The sequence below is a fragment of the Vicia villosa genome, linkage group LG1 (genome assembly GCF_029867415.1).
Source record: "Vicia villosa cultivar HV-30 ecotype Madison, WI linkage group LG1, Vvil1.0, whole genome shotgun sequence".
Lineage (NCBI taxonomy): Eukaryota > Viridiplantae > Streptophyta > Magnoliopsida > Fabales > Fabaceae > Vicia > Vicia villosa.
Window position 1 is genome coordinate 213,131,994 of NC_081180.1, and position 21,151 is coordinate 213,153,144.

Below are 21,151 nucleotides of genomic sequence, written 5' to 3' on the forward strand. Positions count from 1 at the left end.
AAGCGCTGCTAAAAGACCCATCTTAGACAGCGCTTATCAAAAGAGCTGCTAAAGACTCACGTAAGAAGCGCTGCTAAAGGCCCGTATTAACAAAATGGCTGCGAAAGGCCCACATTAGACAGCGCTTTATAGAAGCGCTGCTAAAGGCCCGTATTAACAAAATGGCTGCGAAAGGCCCACATTAGACAGCGCTTTATAGAAGCGCTGCCTAAAGTCATTTAAATTAAAATTGAAAAATAAATTCTATTCATTCTTTCTTTCTTTCTTCATTCTTTCTATTCTCAGAAAAACCCTAAACTCGAAAGGCCACCGTCAAGCTGCACCAACCTCGCCTCATACATGGTCGCCACCATTTTCTTAATCTTCATCTTCATCATCATCTTCACTCTCTACTTCACACTTTTCAAACCCCAAGATCCTAAAATCTCCGTCACCGTCGTCCAACTCCCCTCCTTCTCCCTCACAAACAACGCCACCACCGTTAATTTAACCTTCTCCCAATTCGCCTCCGTAAGAAACCCTAACAGAGGAACATTCTCACACTACGATAGCTCCTTTCAGGTTCTTTGCTATGGAAGACAAATTGGTTTCATGTTTGTCCCCGCCGGGAAGATCAATGCGAGGAGAACGAAATACATGGCCGCCACGTTTACTGTTCAGTCTCTTCCGGTGGGGCTGGAGGGGAATGGTACTGATGGAGTTAGTAGAACTGGGCCGATGATGGAGATTGAGTCGACAATAGAGATGGCTGGGAGAGTGAGAGTGTTGAATCTGTCCAGTCATCATGTAGAGACGAAAGCTGAATGCAGAGTTGCCATTGCCGTCGCTGATGGAACCGTCAAAGGTTTTCACTGCTAATTAGCATCTCCTATATGACTTTGGTATTTTCTTTTTACAGTATATTAGTTTTGAAGTGAATTTCACATTCTTTTTATCTACTCTTTTGAATTTTGTGCCTTTTATTTTTTATTTTTTATGACGTATTCTTATGGTTGCTTTTCTCTTTCATTAATTTGAAATCTATTTCCTCTATGATAAAGTTTGAAAGGAAGGGGTGAATCACTTGACACAGCGGGAGGAAATTCACCACCAATTCTGTATGCCTCATAGTCTTATACTTACCAACAATCTTTAAATCCCCCTGAAAGATATCCAGTTCTAGAAGCAGGGTTACGTGCTCTTGCTCTGGATGACTCAAAAGCTTTCTTTACTGACCACCAACCCGTTTCTGTTGAAGAGAAGAAAGAGCATTTTGTGGTTGCTCAAAACAGTCTTGAAGTTCTCTCTAGCATATTAAATTCCGAGGCAGAGCCAAAACCTTTAAAGGTAATCTTTTTCTGAAATTAAAGAAATGCAACATCTCTTGAATACCAAACTGTTATTTTGTTTACTATGTGATGTTTGTTGTATGTATGAAGTCTTTCTTGCACATATTTTTAAAGAACTACTCATAAATCAGTTACATGCTTTTCAATGCAAGGCTACTATTCTCATGATAGAAATATTTATTTTTGCTGATAGATTGTACTATTTTTGTTTGGTTCCAGGAAGAATTAACTTTGAGTCTGCTGGATAAGTGCAAGCAATCACTTTATGTTATCAAGAAGATTGTACAAAGCACAACAAATGATGAAGAAACACTTTTTGAGGCTTTATATCTCAATGATGAGCTGCAGCAATTGGTTTCTAAGTATGAGGAGTTGGAAGCTTCTCAAAATTTAGGGGAACATTAAACACAAAATGCTGACCCTGCCAAGCATGATGCGGAAGCTGTTCAAAACCTCAATGAAAGACATGGAGGTGATAAATATGAAGAACCGTCAAACATAATTTACTTTTGTTGTATTGTTTTTTCCTTTCCTCCATCCACAAGAAAAAATTATAAAAAAATAAAGTTGTATGCACTTTTTGACAGAGATGTAAATCTTGAGATGGAAGATTGTAGCAAGTGGGTTAGAAGCAAGCTACAAGAATGGGGTTGTAAACCTTCTGAGTTTTTTAGAACAGTTCCATGTTATGATCCTTCTCAAGCCGGTTTCGATGGTGCTTCTGCTGGTATGTCTATGTTCCAATTACAATGTTTATATTGTAAGCCGCAAAATAAGATTTTAGTATTCAATAATTTATAGATTTTAGAATCTTTGTATTTCATTAGCTCATTAGTTAGAGTATTTCTAATTGGTGTTTAGAATCTTTGTATCTTATCTGTTCATTTTGATTGCAAGGTGTGCATTTTGTTTCTAACTGTCTTGCAATCGACAACAAAAACAAGATTGAAGGTGTGAAGATTATGAATCTTTGATGCTGTTTTTTGATATAAAAATCTTGCAGTGGATTAAGTTGTTGTTTATCGTTTTAATTGCAGGTGAATAATGAAAGCCTTATGCTGGTTTTTAAGAATGGGAGGGGTTATAACTTCTAGCTGTTATTTACGTGATTGATGCCAAGGAGGTCGCATTTTTCCAATACCATGGTTTGATTTGCTATTTGCATTTTGCAGGTATTGAAATATATGTATTGGAACAAACAGTGCTGTCCATCCTTCCATGTATATTTAGAATTGAACAAATAGTCTTGGTGTAGTTTTATGCTTCTCTAACACAATCAAATGGCTATACGTTACTGTCAAATTCTCATATGACTTCCAATGTGATTTTATTCTTGCAGCTAGGTAATATATGGAAACACAGATTCAGTCATGGTACAATTTGGCGTTTCTGTTGTAGAAGAGGCTATGAACATGAAGAGAGAAACTGTTGAATATATTAGCGGAACTTTCATAAAAGTAACAGTTCAAATTACAATTTCTTTAAACATTGTTCTTATTTTAACAATTAGAAATTAATTGGTTCATTTATTTGGCATGTTGATTTTCCTTACTTCTTGTGTCACTTTAATTGTGAAGCCTATCAAGCTAGAATTTAAGAAGATTTACTATCCATATATTCTGATTAGCAAGAAGAGATATGATGGTTTGTTTTGGACAAAACCGGACAATTTTGACAAAATGGACACTAAAGGTAAACCTTAATCTTTCTCTCTCTGTTGCTTTTTTTTGAAATACCTCACAAACTATATTTTTTGGTCAAATTTTATTGACTTGCTTTGAATATATGTAAATTTTATGGACAGGGACATGAAAACGAAGTTAAGAGTGTGGCAAGGACATAATCAGGATGTGAAAATGGTGAGGTGGCACCCAACGGATGATATCTTATTTTCATGTAGCTATGATAATAAGATTAAGGTAATTCAGACATTGGAAAAGACTTTTGTTCCTTTAGTGCAACCATTTTAATTTAATTTTTATTTCTTTAGTGCAACCATTTTAATTTAATTTCTTTTTTATTTGTGTAGCAGTGTCACTTTTATCAGTACTTATGTAAGAAATAATGTTATTTTGTAAGAATAGAGAAAGAAGCAAGTATTTTAGATCTTATTTTAATTATTTTACTTTTATTTTTTCAGATCATGAATCATGATATTGATGGAGATTTTCAGTCATTCGAAGATGAAACTACTCGAAGATGAAGCGACGTAAATGTAGAGAAATGTAGTTGTTTAAGTTAAAATTAATGTTGGTAAAAAAAAGTTAAAATTAATATTGATACTCATTTTAAGATGTTAATTTCATTATGATATACTCTGAAGATGTTATTTTTAGTGAATTATGATTGAAGATGTTATTTTTATACATGAATAAGTTTTTTAATTTAAGATCATAAAAATATTTTTATGTTAAAATGATTACTAAGTCTAATAATAATTTTTTTATCAATTTTATCTAATCAATTAATCTTATATTTTATTATTAGTAAGTGAAAAATTTATTTTGTAGCAACGGTGATAAACTGTTGCTGTAGCTGTCAAACCGTGGTGGTACCAGTTAAAAAGCGCTGCGTAAAGGAGGGAATAGACAGCGCTTTTAAGAAAGCGTTGTCTAAAGTGATGCTTAAAGGATGACCAAAAGCGTTGTCTAATGCAAAAGCGCTGCTAAAGGGGTACTGACAAAAGCGTTGTCTAATGCAAAAGCGCTGTCTAAAGTGGACATATAGCAGCGCTTTTAAAGTAAAAATGCTGCCTAAAGGGGACATATAGCAGCGCTTTTGAATGAATCCAAAGCGCTGCCTTTACTTATAGCAGCGCCGGTTTAGGCAGCGCTTTAAAGCGCTGCTAAAGGCTAAAAAAAGCGCTGTCTATGTGCTCCTTTGGCATAGTGTAGACAAAGAAGAGAGCAGGGAGGATGAAGAATGAAAATGTAAAGGAGAGATTGAGATGGAAATGGCCAGGTGTTGTAAACCTTTTGTCTACCGTGTAAAAGGAGGAAATGAGAGGGAAAAGTTGAAATTCAGTATTACTCACTGGATTAATGGTTGATAGAAAAAAGCAATAGAAACATTGAGAAAATGGTGCCACATGTAATAATGGGTATATTTGATTGGTCTATTAGTAGTTTGATTTAGCAAATTACCAAGATGGGCATATGTTAGTGCAAAGTTTTAAAAGCAAAAGGGTAATTAAGGGAGTTAATAGGCATATTATAATCTTAGTTAGGTAGTTGATGAAGAAATTAACTTCATAATAAATTTAGTAAGTTGCTATAGGTATTAGAGTATAGCCGTATGTATAATAATTATGATACGTGAAATAGTTAAAATATTAAAAGCATTCAAATGAATTTGAATTGAACATGTAAATGAGACGTATTGGAATTGGAAACATACTCCATTATTGCATTTAGTTTAGAAGAATGAGATTAACAACCACAATGTTAATGATGCTTAAATAAAATATTAAAATAATTATAAAATTTCAAATAATTAAAAGTTATAAAGATAATTATAGGATTACCCATAAATTAAGGCATGTAAAACTTGTTTAGTGATGTAAATTTGGTGGTAATCTATTTTATTATATTAATTAAAAGTAGATTTCTTTGGTCTTCCCCATATCCTTCCATGTAAAAAAGTAATTATTTTTTACGTGTATCAAGAATCTCTCCACATCCTTCAATTAATAAATAAAATAAAAAACTTAAAATAAATAATTAATAAAAAGATAATTATTTTTTCAATAAAAGATTTCCTTTTTTAGAAAGTTGGTAAAACATGAGAATTGATGTGAGCATGACACTTGTCAAAATTGCCCAAAAACTCATTTTGCTTTATTATTATGTATGATATTAATCTAAATAGTACGCAGTTATTAAAATAGTTCTTGTAAATAAATGATTAAAAGTTAATAATAAGGATACTCAGATTTTAATTGTAATATAAAAATCATATATATATATATATATATATATATATATATATATATATATATATATATATGGGAGCATATCAAGTGAGAGCATTTTTAAATGAGAGATGAGAGGAAAAAATATCATTGGATTAGAGAGAAATGTTAATATATTTAAACTATGCTACCCTATATACTTATTATAAAAGTCCCATTTGTTTCTAGTAGGCCAAGTTTGAACGTTAATGGAACATAGCTAATTCTTGAAAGGAAAAAAAAGGCCTCATTTGATAAACATAAAATGCACCCCCTTTCCCTTTATCATAATATAAGAATTGTTAGTTTTCACCATAATTCAAATTATAGATAAAAACTAATATATCGACTATTAATGGCAGTGCGGACAAATTTGGGGTATGACACTAACACAGAGTTATAATTAATGCAACCTAGTGTCCCAATTAAAGGAACATTATTAAGAAAATCCCCATATTTGTAAACAACCCTTTCAAAATTAAGCTTCCTTGCATACCAGAAGATAGAATTAGCGTTGAGAGCCCTCAATTTTTGTGACCATTCATGCCTAATCAAGTCCTTAACCAAATAGCTTGCCTTATACAGATGAAACATCAATCAAGAAAATAGTATATGGACATAGCAAAACAAAATTCCTTTATTTTTCTCACAACGGGTATGAATAGCATAATAAATGTTAGCTAGTATAGTAGGAGTTGAGTCCGCTTGAAAAACCTTCACAGACAAAAACACATGGATAGCATCAGGATCCAACATAATTAATAAATCTAGGAAACAAAACCACCCCAAACATTAAAAGATCCAAAAGATTTCCGCAGATCTCCCATTGTTTTTTTCTAGCATAAGACACAGCTTATGATTCTAAGAATAATCTATAAATCCCTTGGACATCACCATTAGATTTGTAATTTAGAATTAGATCTGTGAAGGGTATTCCCAATGCTTTGGCTAAGTCAACGATCTTAACTACCTTCCCAATTCCCGTATAGGGTTCCTTTTTAATTTTGTAAAAACCCAGAATCTTGTCGAACTCTTCCAGAGTAGGTGCTAACTGGAAATCTTGGAAGGTGAAACACCTGAGCGGAGGATCATAGAACTGAACAAAGACAGTGATGGCTTCTTCTTGGATATTGACTTTCAATAAATCTAGAATATCCCCATAGCAATCAACATATCTGTCCAAAGCTTTGGCTGGCATTTTTTCTTAATCATCTTCAACTTTTTCACATCGGGTAAGGCAACACTGATGCGGAGGATTTGTTTCTTTTTTGAACTCATTTTTAAGATACTCACCAAAACTTTTATTATTATTTTTATTCCTGTGGATAAGACAAAAAATGCAAAAGTAATGAATAAGTAATGTTCATGCAGGATGCAAATATTATAGAAATGAAAATAATCCTAGGTTCATAAGTTCGTGACAAAGGTATAGGTATTCTACCCTTTCCAAAGGTGGTTTTAATTCTAAGGGTCTCATGGGACCTTTTCCTATCCTCCGATTTTTTTGTTTCTATGGACTTTTAGAAAGACTCTTTTGTCCATGAAGTTCGAATTTTAGGGGTAGGTTCTCAGAGAGATAAGTTGTATTCAAGGTCCTACCCTCAACAAAGTCTAGCCTCGTCTAAGATATTTTTCGGAATTCAACCCACTCTGAGTGGAATTGTCACTAAAACTCGTAGGCGATTAAAGTCTCCCTTTGTCTAGTGACAATATCCCCACTTAGGTTTATAACAGAATATATATGTTTCCCAACAATAAGTAAAAAACATATATATAAATAAACACATGATAATATATTAAAAGCCAAATAAATATATAACAAAAAATATAATTATTTTTTGCCAATAAATAAAAAACCAAAAAAGAAAAGATATAATCCCAAAAATCCTAAACCAAAAGAGACACGCCTCAAACCTTAAGTGTTTCTCTGCCCTAAGCATCCCCAGCAGAGTCGCCAGCTGTTACGACCGGCTTTAAATTTTAAGTCTATTAACCTAAAATACATAGTCACCGCCTATATTTATTATATCCTAAGTAAGGACAAGGGAAATACGGGAAAAAACCTAAATAAACAAATTCTAGGTAAGTCGAGAAATTATGATTAAGGGAAGGTGTTAGGCACCCTCAATCCTTCCTTAAGGTTTTTTATGTCTCTTGGATAATGTTTATGGTAAATAGTCTGTGGTTAAAAATTATAGTAAATAATAGGGTAAAGAATAAAATTTTAAACCTACAGACGAATTATATTTTAGGAAAAAGGGACTCGTTTTGCTTGCCTAAATGCCTACGTATCTCTTTATCGGAGGATCAGAGTCAACATAGTTTGGAATTTTTGTTGGTGTTTTTTATGGGATTATATGCATTTATTGATTATATTTGAATTGTTGAAGTGTTTTAGAAATTATCGTAGATCGTAGTTCGCGGCTATCGTAGATCGTAGTTAATAAAATATATTTGCATATAATCCTTTCTTTTATTTTTGTTAATTAATGCTTAATCGAATTAGAATAATTATATTATGTGTTACATTATCTAGTTTTAAGTGTTTTAAAGAATAGAATTTTGTAATCTTATTTAGGGGAAAAAATCATTTAGTAAAGAAAAAATATTACTTAAGTATTTTGTTACAATTGTAATTATATAAAAAATAAAATATAACTAAGAAAAAAATATATTACCTAAACCTAGATATGATGAAAATATTTTAATTAGTTATTAAGAAAATTGATAATTGTTAGATGTTATATTAAATAAATCTTATTAATTTAATTAATTATCTAAATGTTTTTATTAATTAATTTAAATTGTTAACCAAATGTAGATTAAAAATAAATAAATCATCATAAATTAAAAATTATTAAACAAAACCCTATATTAGAGAATAGTAAATAAAATTAACAAACTTTATATTATTATTGAAATTATTTTATTAATTAAGTAAATTTGTTAAAAATTAGGGGTGGGTGCGTTTTATGTTTATTAGTAATTTAAGGGGTGTTAATAATAACAGGCTAGGCCCAATTTGTTTTAAGACCCGCTGGACATGGCATGGGTAGGTTCACGGTGTTACAGTGGGTTGCAGGATCTTGATCTTTGATCCAAATCTAATGGCCCGCAGAGTTACGATCTGGGACATAGATCCAGAATAGAACGATCCAATGGTCTGCATGTGTTTGTTTTAAGCGAGGGATTATGATAAGACTATGAAGGGTACCGCCCATTTGATAAATCATGTGGCCTTTAAGTGGCCACGTGTCGCGATCATGTTTGAGGTGGGTTTTAAACATTTTTTTTTTGTTTTTTTACAAATTTATTTCATTTTTATCAATCCCCTCTCTCTCTCTCACCTTTCGGCCTCTCCTTTCAAACAAACAAAACCCAGAAAAACAGTTACCTCCCCCACCGTGAAACTGCCCTAGACCACTCCCTTCCCTAGTTTTTCGGTTGATATTCAACCGGAAACTTCAAACATTCAACCAATTTCAACCCAGAAACACGCATAAATCATGAACCCTAAACCCAAATTAAGAACCCTGACCACAAATTTCCAAACAAACAAACATAATCAAAGGAACAAACACGCATGCAAACAGATGAATCTCTTAATCTAAGAGTTTTCTCAATTTAACTATTCTAGAAATTCTTTGCATTTTATATTTCCTCCCCGATCTCGTTCTAATCTGTTTCCTTTGTTTCAGGTGCTAGCGGCAACACAACAAGCTTTTCCAAATTCTTTTTCTCCGTCTCCTTCTGATTTTCGTCTTTTTTCCCCGCCCCCTCTTTAGATTTTAGGGTTTAGCTTTAGTATTTTTAGGAATAGTTATGTTAGGAAATAATTTTAAGAGCTTTTGATTTCAAGTTAATCTGAAGATTTGATTTAGTTAATAGGATTAATTTGTTGTAATTTCTGTATTTGATTTGTGTTAGTATTTTCTGTTAGAACAAGATTGAGAATCTATGTTCAGAATCTGGTTTTGATGATAACAAGCTTATATTTTGTGAGTAACAGTTTTATTACTAATGGTTTCACTTAATGTGCAGATATTATGCTGAAAGCCGTATACAACATTCACAATAACAATATCAGAAAATAATACATGAAGATCAGCAGAAGATTGTCAGAAGTTCTAAAGGTGCATGCAGAAGATCATGAAAGAATACACCTACAACAAAAGTTGAAATACAAAGTTGAACAGAAGATACAACCTCAGTCTACAAACGAATAAAAGACAACTACATTCAGAATCAAGTGAAAAAGCCGTTAAAAACATAATCATTAGCCATACACCTACAACACTTAAATGGAACAACTCCCGAGGTTGATTGAAGAAAGCAACCCACGTGCAGCTTGTTGGAGAAAACAAAAATAAGAAAGCAACACGCAAGCATTTAATGTGCTCTCCAAAAATCAAGATAACGGATACAATATAAAGAGTACAAATATAAGAAAGATTCATTGTGGAAAATGTGTGGTTCAAGAAGATGTAGTGCTCAAAACTGAAAAATGATTAAGAAGCTTAAACAAAAGTTATCAAAAACATTGTTTTTGCATAAAGTACAAAATAATTGTTCTTAATCTGCTTGAAGAGAAAAGTAGAAGACCAAAATAAGAAGCAAACTTGGAAATGAGAACTGTTGTTCTTAATCTGCTTGAAGAGAAGAATAGAAGACCAAAACAAGAAGCAGACTTAAATAAGAATTGTTGTTCTTAATCTGCTTGAAGAGAACAATAGAAGACCAAAACAAGAAGCAAACTGAAATAAGAACTGTTGTTCTTAATATGCTTGAAGAGAAGAATATAAGACCAAACCAAGAAGCAAACTTAAATAAGAACTGTTGTTCTTAATCTGCTGGAAGAGAAGAATAGAAGACCTAACCAAGAAGCAAACTTGAATAAGAACTGTTGTTCTTAATCTGCTTGAAGAGAAGAATAGAAGACCAAACCAAGAAGCAAACTTGAATAAGAACTGTTGTTCTTAATCTGCTTGAAGAGAAGAATAGAAGACCAAAACAAGAAGCAAACTTGAATAATAACTGTTGTTCTTAATCTGCTTGAAGAGAAGAATAGAAGGCCAAAATAAGAAGCAAACTTAAATAAGAACTATTGTTCTTAATCTACTTGAAGAGAAGAATAGAAGACCAAAACAAGAAGAAAACTTGAATAAGAACTGTTGTTCTTAATCTGCTTGAAGAGAAGAATAGAAGACCAAAACAAGAAGCAAACTTGAATAAGAACTGTTGTTCTTAATCTGCTTGAAGAAGAGAATTGGAGATCAACATAAAATGCAACTTTGAATAGATACTCTGTTCCCAATCTGTCTCCAAAGAAGAATTAAAGTTGAAAATCAATCTGAAGAAGCTCTCAACAACTGAAGCTAATATTCTTACTCTCCCAACTTATACCAAGCGTTGGATCTCATCAGAAGATACAGATAAGAAGACTCCAACGATTATTCACTTAAAAGTGATTACTTGTCAAACAGTTTGTAACTAGAATATTTGCTTATTAAGAAGCATTGTATTGAAACAAATTTAATTTGGAGATGATGCCTTGAGCGACCAAGTAAAGGTCAGAAGCTTGAGAAGACAATGGTGGGGGTCATTGTAGAAATTCTCTTGGAGACCAAGCTAAGGTCAGAAGTCCAGGAGTCAATGGATGTTATATCTGCTAATCAGATCACTAAACAGTCCATTGCAGCTAGTCACGAGCAGTTGGCTTGTACATGGTTACTAGATTGATGAACGTTATATCTCGCAGAGATCACTGAACAATTCAGTCATCTAGGGGTAAGTCACAGCAGTTGGATGTGCAAGTTGTTAGTCATGACGGAGGATCGTGCAGATGTAATCAAGTTTGGTTATAGTGGATTAAGACCTCTGTTGAGAGGCAAATCGCCTGAAGAAGGTGGACTGGAGGTAGCCTTATTCAGAAGGTGAACCAGGATAAAAATAAACATGTCTTTTACTTTCTGCACAATTAAATTAACTCTGAACATTCATTTAAAATATCGTTAGAACTGTACTGTGACAAGTCAGAAGTTCTGATGATACAAAGAAGTTAAATTGAATATCTCATTGCCTATGCAACTCCATTCCAAGTATGCTTCAACAATATTGTAAAGCATATCCAGAAGATGAGATACTAAGAAGAAAGAAAACAATTTAAAGAAAGGGAATTTTTAATTGATAAAGAACACAATTCTATCCCCCAATTTCTTGTGTTTTTCTCCACCTTCATTTTGATTTAGGAAATATTCTACTTTTGTTAAATTTTGTGTTTTGATTTTATTGTAAATTAATTTGGTTGTAATAAGTTTGTTTGATTAATGCAAATTTTCCTTTTCAATAAATTTTCGATTTGATTTTGTTGCTAAAGCTGGATTTGGGCTTCAAAATGAATTAGGATTTGTGTTGATGATGGTGGTTGAAGTTGGGCGGCGCCGCAAGGAAGAAGATGAACAGGGTCCTTGCAACTCTAGTTGACTTTGGTCAACACAATTACTTTATTAATAAAATTAATTAACCACCTAATAAAACATGACTTAGTTTTAATTTTTTTTAATAATACGCTAATAACGACTTAATAATTTTTAATCAACTAAAAAAATTGTTTTAATCATTAATTTAATTCGTCATAGTTAATGATATTTATTAAGGGTCGCTAACGAGTGCCCCAGTGGCACTGGTTAAGCATTCCAAATAAAGAAAATATTCTGGATTCTTTAAAAAACTTAATTATTTATGTTTTCAATGCATTGAATACATATATTTTAGGTAAAATCATATATTTTTACTTTAGCATTAGAAAGGCGCCTTTTTAATGTAACACCCCGATATCCGCTGCACGCATCAACCGTGTCGGCCAACCGAGCATGTTACTGGCTTAATCAATAATCCCCCTAGGTCCGCTTATCGGCTGTCCAGGAAATATTGGTTTTGCCTCCCGCAGTAATCGAACCATGTACCTGGGGGTTAAGTACATATTCATAGCAATTCCTGCTACCAATTGACCATATAGCTCAATTGGTAGCAGGAATTGCTATGAATATGTACTTAACCCCCAGGTACATGGTTCGATTCCTGCGGGAGGCAAAAACAATATTTCCTGGGCAGCCGATAAGCGGACCTAGGGGGGATTATTGATTAAGCCGGTAACATGCTCGGTTGGCCGACACGGTTGATGCGTGCAGCGGATATCGGGGTGTTACATTGTGGTAGCAGGAATTGCTATGAATATGTACTTAACCCCTAGGTACATGGTTCGATTCCTGCGGGAGGCAAAAACAATATTTCCTGGGCAGCCGATAAGCGGACCTAGGGGGGATTATTGATTAAGCCGGTAACATGCTCGGTTGGCCGACACGGTTGATGCGTGCAGCGGATATCGGGGAATTTTTTGTGCATGGAAGATCTTGGAGAGAAAGAGGTTAAATGGTAGAAGACGAAAAAGAGCAACATCGGACAATCATCATAAACCTATACCTTGGCATCGAGAGTAAGAGATTTGTCATGTCACATGGTGAGTGGCTTAATTTTCATCTTTTTCATCTTGATGAATCAAATTTTCCTTACTTTTGCACCCTCAATGTTTGACAAAATGCTTCTATGAACTTTCACATTATGTGTACCACTGTTGGATTTTATATGTTTTTCTATCATTGTTACTGCTGCTGAATTTTATATTGCCCTTATCATATTTGTTGGATAGTGAAAAGGGAAGAAATCTCATGATCCTCTAGATATGACACTTCTATTTGTTGGTGGAGAGGTAATATCTTATCTATATAGATAGTTTGTGTTGTAGCTTTACTATTATGTATTTGTTGTTCACCTGATCTTTAAAGATTCCTACCAATGAGTGTAGTGGCATTGCTTCATCTTCACTTTATGATTTATACAAAGAATATACTTTTAATTTTCAGAGGAGTCTTCATTGAGCTAGAGAAAACAATTTCAAACAGGTTGAACAAACTTGAAATTTTCATATGGACTCAGATTGATGCTTTAGTGTACTAAAGGCATAATCACTTTTAATGAGTTTAGGCGTATTGTATTAAGGAATCTTTAGTTTATCTAGAATTTAAAGTATTCTATCGACTTTTGATCTTATTATTTATAAAATTTATATATCCGTCAATACTATCGTCATTGGTGACAATATAATTTCTTTTCTATGTTTTATGCCTTTGATCTGGAAGCCTCATAAAAGTGATGTTGTTCCAAAGTTTGGTGAGTGGGATGAGAATGACCCTGGATCAACTGATGGATATAATCATATTTTCGATCAAGTTCGCAAGGAGAAACAAGACACAACTGAAAATGCATCAAAATTTAATATGCTTTGACATTTAACTTTAATATGCTTTGACAATTAACTTTTGATTTTGACGCATTTGATTTGATAATAATCAGTTAATGGAATCTGCATAAAGGCAGGATCATTCGAACGACGCTGGGATGCTATCATACTGTCTTTAATTATGGTAAACGCAGAGTTGGATTTGTGGAAGCAACATAAATGAAATGCTCATGCTTCATAGGTGCTGCTGGCATTATGAAGTTCAAATACACTTGAATTCAATTCTGAGTATATTTATCCTTACATAAATCAGGTATATATGTAGTGTCTCTGATGCATGGCTTGTGAATTTTGTGGTTTAGATTGTGTTTCTCAGAATTCATTGCTGATTTAGATCTGTTTTTTATAGGATATATCTGTTTGCTCTTCATGTTTAGTTATGTTTAACGTATTTTGTAATTGTTTGATTCAGTCATCATGCTTGGGTTGTGATTTTAGTTTTAGAATTTTATTTTGATTCTCATTATTTTGTTTGATATACTAGGTTATAAGACTCCGTAAGGCCAGAAACCTATTTCCATTGTCGGATCTACCGCTTCATTATTTTGTTTGTTTGTTTCTACATCCTGCAAAACATTAATCCCCTTGCTGTTTGGAGGAGGGACTACTTTTTCTATATTTATCAGGTGCTTTATGGATAACAGAGGAATATAAAAGGAGCTTTACCGGATTTATCAGGTGCTTTGATGTGATGATGGCATTTGCTATACAAATTTGCAACTGTCATTGTAAGCTACTTCTGCTCATGTTCTGTGCATTGATTTGTATCTTTCTCACTATGTAGATATATTTGAATTGACAATATTGAATTAAAGGGACATATAACGTCAATCTCCCAGTAAGTAGTTTATCTTTATTTTCCGTTGTAATTGTTGCAGTACTTAGTGTGGTGGTAGGGTTCTTTTGATTTAATTGCTCTTTGTTTATTTGTTCTGATACATGTTTTCTATGCAATGCTAGATACAAAGAATACATACAGTGGGGTTTGGCTAACTGTTATGATAGTTAGAGTTAATTGGTAAAATGTCAAAAGCCAACGATTTCGATCTCGCAAGTGGCATATTGTAACGATGACAATTGATGCCAATTTAGGGGAAGCAACATGTTATTTAGATGGTGGGTTTGATGGCTACCAGAATGGATTACCATTGTTTGTGGGGAGCAACATTTGGGATCATGGGATCGAAGTTTGGGTTGGAGTTAGACCACCAACAGATATTAATGCATTTGGTAGGTCAGATAGTGAAGGGGTTGAATCTAAGATGCACATTATGGATGTTTTTCTCTTGTGAAGGTGCTTATCAAATGATGAAGTTTCTGCTCTCTATACCTTAGTAGCTTCGGCAGACCTCAATGCACTTGATTTAAATATCTACGAAATAAAAATATTTATTATTGATTTAAATATTTTTTTAAATATTGTCAAAACAAATAAAAATATTTATATGCGAGAAAAACTCGGATTGAATAAAATATTTGTATATATGAAAAAAAACAAACTCTTTTGACTAAACAATTTTTTTTTTCTTTTTATTTACATTTTAGAAACAAATGTGCGTAACGTTCGAATAAACTCTTTTGATTAAACAATTTAATAAGTGTTTTTAAATTTTTTTAATCAATTTAATATTTTTGTTTATACATTAAAACTTCTATATTTTAATTTGATAAAAAAAACTTTTTTTTTACTTAATATTATATTTATTTGATAAACCCGGTCCAACCCACACCAGAACCCGTGCGGACGCACGGGTTTCCCACTAGTTCCTTAAAAAACAAAAGCAACAAAAAAAATTCAAACTAACAACACCGTATAAAAGGTTTAACATATGAAAAAGAAATTAATCTAAAATTCACTGAGCCCAAGAAATATTTCGTTTCTCTTGATATTCAGCAAGAAAAAAATTCATTGCATAAGTGTCACGGAATATTGTCCACTCGATAGCATATTAAGCTTCTCTAATAGGTTTACAACTTACACCGACATCAATACTCAATTAATTCAAGACAGATTGAAACTCTGGCATAAAATGTCAAAACAATTTGTATATCACACACAAATAAAGGATGGCCTTAGAAGAGCTTATCCACAACCAAACCCAAAATTGTATCATGGGATTACACTATGGATTTCCAGGAAAATAACAGCATGACAAGTAACAAAATGCAATAGTTTTAAACACTAACAAAGTAGAACAGTGTGTTTGGTTTGCTTGTATCTTTCCATCTAGTTTCATGTTTTCAAGAATTTCTAATGGAATTGTTATGCTACAAGAAGAAATGATGTCAATAATTTAGGAGTTCTTTATTCAAACCAGTACAGGCTATTACATAACATTGGTTTATAAGTTTCAACAAAAAGCTATGTACAAAAGTAAAAGCTTAATAATAATTTTTTCAGGGCTGGGGAGGAGTAGGGTGTTACATAAAACAATTTTACACAAAAACTAGAATTCAACGAAAATGACCCAGTAGTTCAAAGGAGTTGTTTTTCTCTAACATCCCAGGACACAAGGTTTTTTTTGCTAACCAACAAGTAAATGAATCAAGTAATCATAAAAACTACCTAAAAGATTCTCTAGCCTCTTGTCTCTTTGAGTTGTTCTTCATCATATCAACCCAACTGGCTAAGACATTAGACACTTCAAACTTACCAGCAAAATTCATCTTTCGAGCTAACTCCTCGAGTATGACTGGATTCCCATACTTTGAAAAATCAGCACCAAACTTGTTATAATCAAGCTGAGGAGCTTTCATCCCTTTCTCCATCATTTCTTCAATATATTTACATGCCTCATCTGGCCTGCCTTGTCTTATAAGCCCGCCAATAAATAAAGTGTAGGTGTTATCATCAGGACAACACCCCTTGTGACACATCTCATCCCAAACAGCTCGGCCCATCTCGTAATTTTTCGTTGCAAAATAGGATTTCATTATCATATTGTATGTGTGAATTGTTGGTTCGTTGCCACTCTGAATCATTTTCTTGTATACTCTCACTGCATCATCCGGCATATGTTGGCTTACCATCAGTTTTATCAAAGCATTGTATGTCCTTCCATCAGGCGGATAACCTCTTTCGCGCATTTCCTTCAGTAGATCATATACCGTGTCCATTTTCCTCTGCCTCCCGAACCCAGTGATCAAACAAGTGTAAAGTGCAGTGTCAGGTTGACACCCACGATCCACCATTTCGTTAAAATAATCAACAGCTTCCCGCATCATATTTCGTTTGCACAAGTCTTGTATCAAAATCGTATAACTGCGAACATTAGGCAACGGACCTTTGGCTTTCATAACTTCAAATAACTTAATGCTATCCGACTTCTTCTGACATCTTAACAGCCCTTGAAGCATAATATTATGTGCAACAATATCCGGCATAAATCCTTTATCAATCATCTCATTCCACACCCTCCCTGCTTCCAACAAGTTTCGAACCTTACACCAACCATCAAGAAGTATGGTATAAGTTTGTAAATTGGGAACAAACCTATCTCTAAGCTTTTCAAAAACAACTTGCGCTTCTTTAACAAGCTTCGCCGCACCAAGACCATCAAGCAAGAAATTAACAGCATCAACACCGACTTTAATCTTATACTTCTTCATCATATCAAAGACCCCAACAGCTTTTTTCCTTTCTTTAGCCGACGCAAACGCCTTAATAGCAATCGCAAAAGTCTCCATTGTCAAAAAACCCTTCTCACCCATTTCCTCCAGCAACGCCACCATGGTCTCAAATTGTCTAGTCTTCCCTAGAATACTCATCATCGAGTTATACGTCCTCGAATCATGTTCAAAACCAGACCTTTTCCCTGCCCAACAAAAGAATCTAAAAGCCGGCTTCCTAGCATGTTTAAACCTATGCAACACATCAACAACCAAATCTTGTGATAACATAACACCACACTCATCAAGAACAGCCTCCATGTTCCTATCTAAAGCAAACAATTCATCAATCACCTTGCATACCCTCTCAACCTCATCTGGATCTGCAAATGTCTCACTATTCACACCACCCTCATTATCAGATTCAGCCTCCCTAACCCCACTAACACTACAAAACGACCTAGAATCATCCAAAAACATAAACTTTCCTTGAAAACCACAAATGGGTAACTTAAAAATCAGCACCTTTTCTTGTAAAACCAGTAATGAAGAGGCGTGTGACAGAGAAAATGGAATTTGAAAACAAGAACGATGGAAAGAACAATTAAGAGAAGAATGAAACAAACGAGACAAGGGCATAGAGCTACCACAAGGCAAGCGCATTTGCTCTCTTCCTCTTCTTCTTTGGTATCCATTTGGTTGTCTCTGAAGAAACTGGGTAGCGGTGAGGTTACTGTGGGGGCCATGTGGAAGTGTGGAATCTACGAACGTTGTAAATTGAATCTTGGAGATTAAGGTTGTGGCTTTGTGTCGGATACGGAGAGTCATTGAAGTTCCATTTAACTACTGTGCGGAGAAGAAGAGAAGGCGATGAAGGGATGAGAGCTGATACGGTGACAGTAAGGTTGATTGGGTAACCATTGATGGGCCCTGCAAATGTCTGTTACGCCTTTCAATTGTTTTGGCCTAATTTTTGTAATAGCATAATAGATCCTATTAGGTGTAGATTTAAAAAAAAATATTGATTTTGATATAAATAATTTAAATTTTATTTTTAGAAATATATAAAAAAAAATAAGTAAAATGTTTATTTAACTTATAAGAAGGTTTTTCAAAATAAAAACTTATAAAAAGTTGTATTTCTCTCTTTCCATTTTAAAATTATTTTTTTCAAAAACTAATCAAAACTTTTATTTATTTTTAATATAAAAATATTCTTTTCAAAAATTATTACACACAATTACACACAATTAATTATATATATATATATATATATATATATATATATATATATATATATATATATATATATATATATATATATATATAAAACAAATAGATTCTGATTAGATCACTAGGGGCAGTTTCTTTTGGTTTTTTTAAAAAATATTTTATAGTGTTACATAATTTTGTGAAAAAAAATTTTACAAAGAATTTTTTATAAAAGTTTCAAATGAAAATTTTGGTTAAGTAGTTATTCTTAAAATGTGATTTTAGGTATTTCATCTATTTATGGGAAAAAAATTGAATATCAAAATTTCAAAAAATCACTTAATTTTGAAGCTATTTCAAATAGATTTTCATAAAAATCATTTTTGAAATACAACTTTTTGAAAAAATTGCGATTTTGATTAAGTTTTGGTTTTCAATAATGTATGTTTATGTTATAGGATGTCAAAATTAGTGTTTTATTTTAGAAAAACGAATATAAAAAATTGTAATATTTTAAAAAACGGTTTTGAAAAATCTATTTTAAAAAATACAAAGAAAAAAAATCCATTTTTTAAAGCTGAAACAAACAGGCTCTAGGTCTAACTAGATTTGATTCAACCAAATGAAAAAAGTTTTAAAAACTTCAACGACTAAAAACTCTACAGAACGTTAGATTAGATTATCACTAAATGATGGTGTCACTACTGTGATCGAGGACGTCATCTTCCTAATTATGGGTCAGTTTGTTTCAGCTTTTAAAAAAATATATTTTTTCTTTGTATTTTTTAAAATAGATTTTCCAAAATCATTTTTAAAATATTATAAGTTTTTTTATATTCGTGTTTTATAAAATGAAACACTTATTAAGACATCCTATAACATAATCATACATTATTGAAGACCAAAATTTAGTCAAAATCGTAGAAACATGTTATAAAAAATTGGTAAAAACACTACATGAATGTTCACACATTTTTAATCCTAAAATACCTTTCATTTTCAATAGTCACTTACATGAGCGTCAAGGTGTTGGCTGATATTGTAACGACCTGATTTTTATTTCCTTATTTAATTATTGAGGGACATCGTGTTATGGATTATGCAAAGGTTGAAGTGACATGTTTCAAGTGTGGCAAGGCGGGTCACAAGGCTAATAAGTGTGGAGTTGGTTCAAATGTGACTTGTTACAACTGTGGTGAGCAAGAGCACATTAGTACCAAGTGTGACAAACCGAAGAAGGAGCAAGTGAAAGGGAAAGTGTTTGCATTGCCTGGTGCTGAGACCATTGCTGATGATAGGCTAATATGAGGCACGTGCTTTATTAATGGTACACCTTTAATTGCTATTATTGATACTAGTGTAACGTATTCTTTCATTTCTTTGGATTGTGCTTTGAGGTTGAATCTTGTGTTGTCTGATATGCGTAGAAGTATGGTTATTGATACACCTGCTATGGGTTTTGTTTCTACTTCTTTTGTGTGTTCGAATTCTCCATTGAGTATCTTTGGTAGAGATTTCGGAATTGAATTAGTTTTTCTTGCGTTAGAGCAACTTGATATGATTTTGGGTATGAACTGGTTGGAGTTTAATTGTGTCTATATCAACTATTTTGACAAGAAAATTATTTTTCCTGAAACAGATGTTAAGGAAGATATAAGTGATTTACCGCCGGAATGCGAAGTGGAGTTTTTGATTGATTTAGTTCTTGGAACTAGTCCTGTTTCAATGGCTCCATATCGGATGTCTGCTTCTGAGTTGAAAGATTTGAAGAGTCAACTTGAGGATTTACTTGAGAAGAAGTTTATTCGTCCGAGTGTGACACCGTGGGGTGCGTCTGTTTTGTTGGTTAAGAAGAAGGAAGGTTCTATGAGACTTTGTGTTGATTATAGACAACTGAACAAAGTGACGATTAAGAACAAGTATCCACTTCCGAGGATTGATGATTTGATGGATCAATTGGTTGGAGCTTGTGTGTTTAGCAAGATTGATTTGAGATCTGGGTATCATCAGATTTGTGTGAAGGCGGAGGATATTCAGAAAACTGCTTTTAGAACAAGGTATGGACACTATGAGTATTCTATTATGCCTTTCGGTGTGACTAATGCACCTGGTGTATTCATGGAGTATATGAATAGATTTTTCATGAATATCTTGATAAGTTTGTGATTGTGTTTATCGATGATATTTTGATCTATTCCAAGAGTGAAGACGATCATGCTGAGCATTTGAGGATTGTTTTATCTGTGCTGAAAGAGATGAAGCTGTTTGCGAAACTTTCTAAGTGCGAATTTTGGTTGAAGGAAGTGAGTTTCCTTGGTCATGTGATTTCGGGTGGAGGTATTTCGGTTGATCCGTCGAAGATTGAGGCTGTATCTCAATGGGAAACTCCGAAATCTGTTTCTGAGATTAGAAGTTTTCTTGGTTTGACCGGTTATTATAGGAAGTTCATTGAGGGATTTTCTAAGCTATCTTTGTCGTTGATGCAATTGACTAGGAAGGGTCAAGCTTTTATTTGGACTTCACAATATGAAGCTAATTTCCAAGAGCTTAAGAGAAGATTGACAACCGCTCCTATTTTGATTTTGCCGGATCCGTTGGAACCGTTTATTGTGTATTGTAATGCTTCTTTGATGAGTTTGGGAGGTGTGTTGATGCAGAAAGGACAAGTGGTAGCTTATGCTTCAAGGCAACTTA

At 33.2% G+C, this 21,151-nt stretch overlaps 1 protein-coding gene and 1 long non-coding RNA gene across 3 annotated transcripts; one reads left to right on the forward strand and one right to left on the reverse strand.

Moving 5' to 3' along the window:
• The first annotated feature begins 278 nt into the window (after positions 1-278).
• Positions 279-3,674, forward strand: LOC131622360 (uncharacterized). 2 transcript variants are annotated; one of them, XR_009289871.1, is made up of 10 exons: positions 279-881; positions 1,041-1,326; positions 1,548-1,800; positions 1,916-2,055; positions 2,226-2,279; positions 2,366-2,500; positions 2,668-2,785; positions 2,906-3,020; positions 3,133-3,247; positions 3,469-3,674. It is a non-coding gene; the product is annotated as an uncharacterized LOC131622360 (long non-coding RNA). The 2 variants fall into 2 exon arrangements; XR_009289882.1 differs by having other exon boundaries at positions 279-844.
• Positions 3,675-15,922: 12,248 nt separating this feature from the next.
• On the reverse strand, positions 15,923-18,203 carry LOC131644858 (pentatricopeptide repeat-containing protein At3g62470, mitochondrial-like). The gene has a single exon (XM_058915469.1). The coding sequence runs from the start codon at positions 18,071-18,073 to the stop codon at positions 16,199-16,201; it is 1,875 nt and encodes a 624-aa protein (XP_058771452.1). The 5' UTR covers positions 18,074-18,203; the 3' UTR covers positions 15,923-16,198.
• Between the last annotated feature and the right edge of the window lie 2,948 nt (positions 18,204-21,151).